Here is a 4406-nt window from a genome sequence, read left to right as displayed (position 1 = left end):
CTTCTTGATGTCCACGATCAAAAGCAGGACAGTTTGCTTTAGGCTGCCTGTACGTACGCGGGTGGTTGCTTGTATGTAAGGAGAGGTGTTCACACAGCTAGCGATGTGATATCACTACCAACATATGCATGCTCACAGTACGTATTAGCACGCTACGTACACACCCCGGCGCTGCCTTGATCATCCAAGGAACTGATGTGCAGCACTTTCATTTCCATGCCTTCGTGACTGTGACCGTTATTCATGGGATTCATGCTGAAGCACACCTAGGTGATGACTGATGATGATTACCAGGTCGTTAATTAATCCCCTGCAGATTTTTCCAGGGAAAGCAAAGCAAAACAAAGACTTGCGTGCACGTCGTACGTACCTGTATACAGATGTGAAGTCGTTTTCAGGGGAAGAAAGAGACTGATGATGCTACAGCAAAGTGAACGTCGTCGGAAGGAAAACACACAGAACCGTACGCACAGGGCCATGCATGCATGCAAGATGGTATCTTTTTTTAGGTACCTTTAATTTCTCCAGGTGCATGCTAGGTGTTAATGGTTTTGGTGACTGAAACCATATACATGCTCAATAGAACTGACGTTTATGCTAAGATCTCTTAGGGCCTGTTTACATAGGTCCAATGGATACTAAGGACACTACAAGAAATACCCTTATACATGACGGTTTCGAGATGACGTTATAAGAAATTGTCATAGAAAGTCCTTATCTGCGATGGTTTGTATACGAGGTGATAGAACGCTCTAAATTGTGATGGTTTGTAATAAAAATTAAAAAGAAAAGAAAATTTCTAAACCTAATCCACCAGCCTCCCTCCCACAGTCTACACACATCCATCTACTGCGTCGCATGCCTCCCCTGCGCTGGCGAGCGCGCGATGGCGGTAGCGCGCCCCTCCCCAACGCGGGAGGGCATAGCGGCCGCGGCGGCGTGCCCTTCCTGGGCGTGGGTAGGCATAGCAGGGGCGGAGACGTGCCCTTCCCCGACGCGGGCATGCAGAGCGACGGCGGGTTCGCGCGCCTCCCCTGCGCGGCCGGACCGCATAGCACCAGTAGCGGTGTGCCCCTACCGCTGTTTGTGATTTTCATTAGGGTTTCGCTGGTAGGGGTTTGATCTGGTGGATGCGTGTGCTTGCAGGTTTTTGAAATTTCTAGGTTTGGAGGAGTCTGGTGTGTGCTAGGCCCTGTCGAGATCTGTCTCCGCGGTTGCTGGTATGTGAATTCCCATCCTACTGTGATTTTAGAATTTTTTGATTGCCGATTTTTTGTGCCTTTTTGTGCACTGTGTAGTTGGGTCTATTTGTGGTTTTTGTTTGGATTTCTGTGAATGATGGTTTGGGCATATAATTCCTGTGAGTAGGATTGAAATTAGTTTGCTCGTCACCTACCTCCTGTTCTATAATGCAATGCAAGTAACTTTCGGATAGATGCTACAGGTGCCGGTGGAAATGTCAGTACAAGATAGTAGATTCAGTAAGGAATTTCCTCTAGTTATTTCATTGCTTGTTAATCTTTGATCTTTTGTAAAAAGTTGTAGCGTCAACTATAATCCTGATAGCTTGGTTTGTTTTCGATGGTACTACTGCCCTCAGGCTTATTTAAAGACCCATAAATCTTTTTGGCCAGGCAAATTAGTTTATGTTAAATCAATTAACTTGCTTTAGGCTCTTGTAAACTGTTAAGAATACTGATAGCATCTAATGCTACATGTTTTTAGAAGGCGCAACTGCGGGACTTTTGGTTGATCGCTGCAAGGCAACGACGGCTTATGAAACCATCGAGAAGCTAATTAAATTGGCTAAGGTGATGTCTTTAACCCCTTTTGAGTTGTAGAGATTTTGGATGTGGGGATTGCAATTTCCTGTGGTAATTTGGGATCTGTTTGGTGGTTTGTTAGGTGAAAAAGTATATGCAATGATCTATAATTGTCATTGAGTTGTTCTATCACAAACATTCATTCAGTATATATATGTGTCAGCCATGGAACATTGGCTACCATTCAGTATCTAAATTTTTGGCCATGTAAATTTGTTTCATAATTTTAGTCTTCAAGGTTCTGTTTTAGTCTAGATGGACAGACTCTTTTAGTCTTTGTTAGATTCAGCTTGACAAGCACTACATGTAGTTCTTTTTAGTTAACTGAAGCAATTCTATAGTGAACTATGAACGTACAACTCTTGTCATGTTTTTTTTCCCAAATAACATTAGGTAGATGCTCCTCTGTATTGCAGTTTTTTTATCCAGATTACTAAGCCATGTTAATATGTTGGTAAATAAACCATCAACTAGCCGCTGGTCTATTGTGTATTTTTCCCCAAGATAATTAAACATGCTATGAAATACCATCAACTAGATGCTCCTCTGTAATGAAGTTTTTTTAAATGCTCCTCTGTTTGCGTTCAATAACTTGGACATATATGCCTTTTGGTTATTTGATTTGTATGGTTATATGCTGACGTAGCGATAGCATGGGCATTATACTAGTTACTACTTGTGCGTTGGTTTGCATGAGAAATTTGGTATTGACAAAGCTGCATTCTTTTACATGCTAGTGCTATAAAAATGGTTTTTATGTTGAATGTAGAAAAATGGTTTGCCACATCATTGTCAACTCCATAGAATAATCAAAGATTTCTTGTTCAGGTTGGTCACTTGTTGATTTTTCTACCACATGCTAGTACTGCAACCATCGGTTTTATTTGTTAGTACAGAGCTTGACTAGTGCAATCCTAGAACAATCACTTTGATTGTTTCCTGATAAATAGATGGCATTTGTTTTCGAATATTTGCTTAGAACTAACTTATTTCATATTCACATTGATTTTCAGGTAGCTCCAAGAGGTGCTGGGTAGCACATCATATGGACAAACAAGCCAATTGAATTTTTAGAGATGAAATCTTAGTTCATATGTTTGTTTATTTTAGACTCCCTAGAGATGAAATCTTAGTTCAAACGTACTTGTTAGTTTGACTGTGAATTGATTGTCCTCAAACTATATATGACAATAGTGAACATGCCAAGAAATGAAAGAATCAATGTTTGTTTGTATGTTTGGTGTATTATGAGATGTGCTGCATGTTAATGCAGTGATGATTTCATACTAATATGTGATGTTCTTTTTCGTCACTATGGTTTGGATCTGGGCTTGGATCTGGGTTGGGTATAATAAACGGACAACTAATCCATGACGAACTCAAATGTCAATCTACGACAGCTCAATTTGGGTGAACAAATGTATGACACGGGATACATGACGTTTTTTTTCCGATCGTCATGGTGAACTATCTGTGATGCATTTTTGCTTGTCTGTGACCAAAGTAAACCGTCATGTATAAGTGTATTTTTTTTGTAGTGGGAACAAGAGACGGAAGAAGCACGAGCGAGATCAAGAAGAAATGATGTCAAGAGAAGCACTGGATCAAGTTCACAGTGAACAATTAATGGATAATGCAGTGAAGGGAAGAAAGATCCATCAGATCATACACTGATGACGTACCAGTGACTTGCACATAGTACACTAGATAAATTTAAGTGCACATCTAACTAGGTAATTTTAGTTTATCTGGTGTAGTCTCATGTTAGAGCTGTAGGTTAATTCTTTTTGCGATCTAATTCTTCCCAGAGCATCTCGGATAGATTACTAATACCTCATCTTCTAAAAGTCTATATATGCGATCTTCTATTATTGGTAGTGTAGCTTTTTCTTCTCCTCCTCCAACAGATTATCAATACAATAAAAATGGACAGGGGGGAGCTGGTGTGTATCTCCTGCATTTGAGGGAGAGGGGGTGGATTTTGATTAATAACTTAAAGCTTTTTGGTATTGGGGATAAGCACTAGTACAGAAACAAGCTATACTCCCGGTTGAGAAACCCTTTAGTCCCGGTTTCCCAACCAGGAGCACGAATCCAGGACTAAAGGGCCCCTCCTTAGTCCCGGTTTCTCGTCCGGGACTAAAGGTTATACCAACCGGGGCTAAAGAGGCCTCCCAGCCTGGCCACATGGGCCGGCCCTTTAGTCCCGGTTGGTATTACCAACCGGGACTAAAGGTTTTTTTTTTCTTTTTTGTTTCTATTTTCAATTGATGATTCGTTTTGGTTTTCGAATAGGTTTTCGAATACGCATTCTACGCTGCTAATAATATACGTATTCTATACGCTGATAATGTTCGAACATTTTGTATAAACTAAAGTATAAAACTAACGTATATATTACATGCATATACATATATTGTACGTTATTTTATGTACATATAATATGTATATGTATATTACAAATAAAGCTTGCATTGTATATTCTATCATATCCTTGGGATAACAAATTCACTCCATCTGGTTTGGCTTCCATATTTCGTTCACGTCATTGTAGAACTCGCCGGCGGGGTTTAAGACCTGGTT

The 4406-nt window shown here is 40.4% G+C and overlaps 1 protein-coding gene across 1 annotated transcript in view; it reads left to right on the top strand.

Annotated features, from left to right (window-relative positions):
- Positions 1 to 2860, top strand: part of LOC136537211 (endoglucanase 9-like) — a 4763-nt gene extending 1903 nt beyond the window's left edge. Inside the window, exons 4-5 of the mRNA XM_066529258.1 lie at positions 1369 to 1420; positions 2837 to 2860. Of these exons, the coding sequence (XP_066385355.1) occupies positions 1369 to 1420; positions 2837 to 2860 (76 nt within the window). The remainder of the gene's footprint in view (positions 1 to 1368; positions 1421 to 2836) is intronic.
- Positions 2861 to 4406: the final 1546 nt, after the last annotated feature.

This window comes from Miscanthus floridulus, chromosome 2, assembly GCF_019320115.1.
Source record: "Miscanthus floridulus cultivar M001 chromosome 2, ASM1932011v1, whole genome shotgun sequence".
In the NCBI taxonomy this organism is placed as follows: domain Eukaryota; kingdom Viridiplantae; phylum Streptophyta; class Magnoliopsida; order Poales; family Poaceae; genus Miscanthus; species Miscanthus floridulus.
Note: the sequence above shows the minus strand (reverse complement) of the source record. Positions and strands in the feature narration are given on the sequence as shown.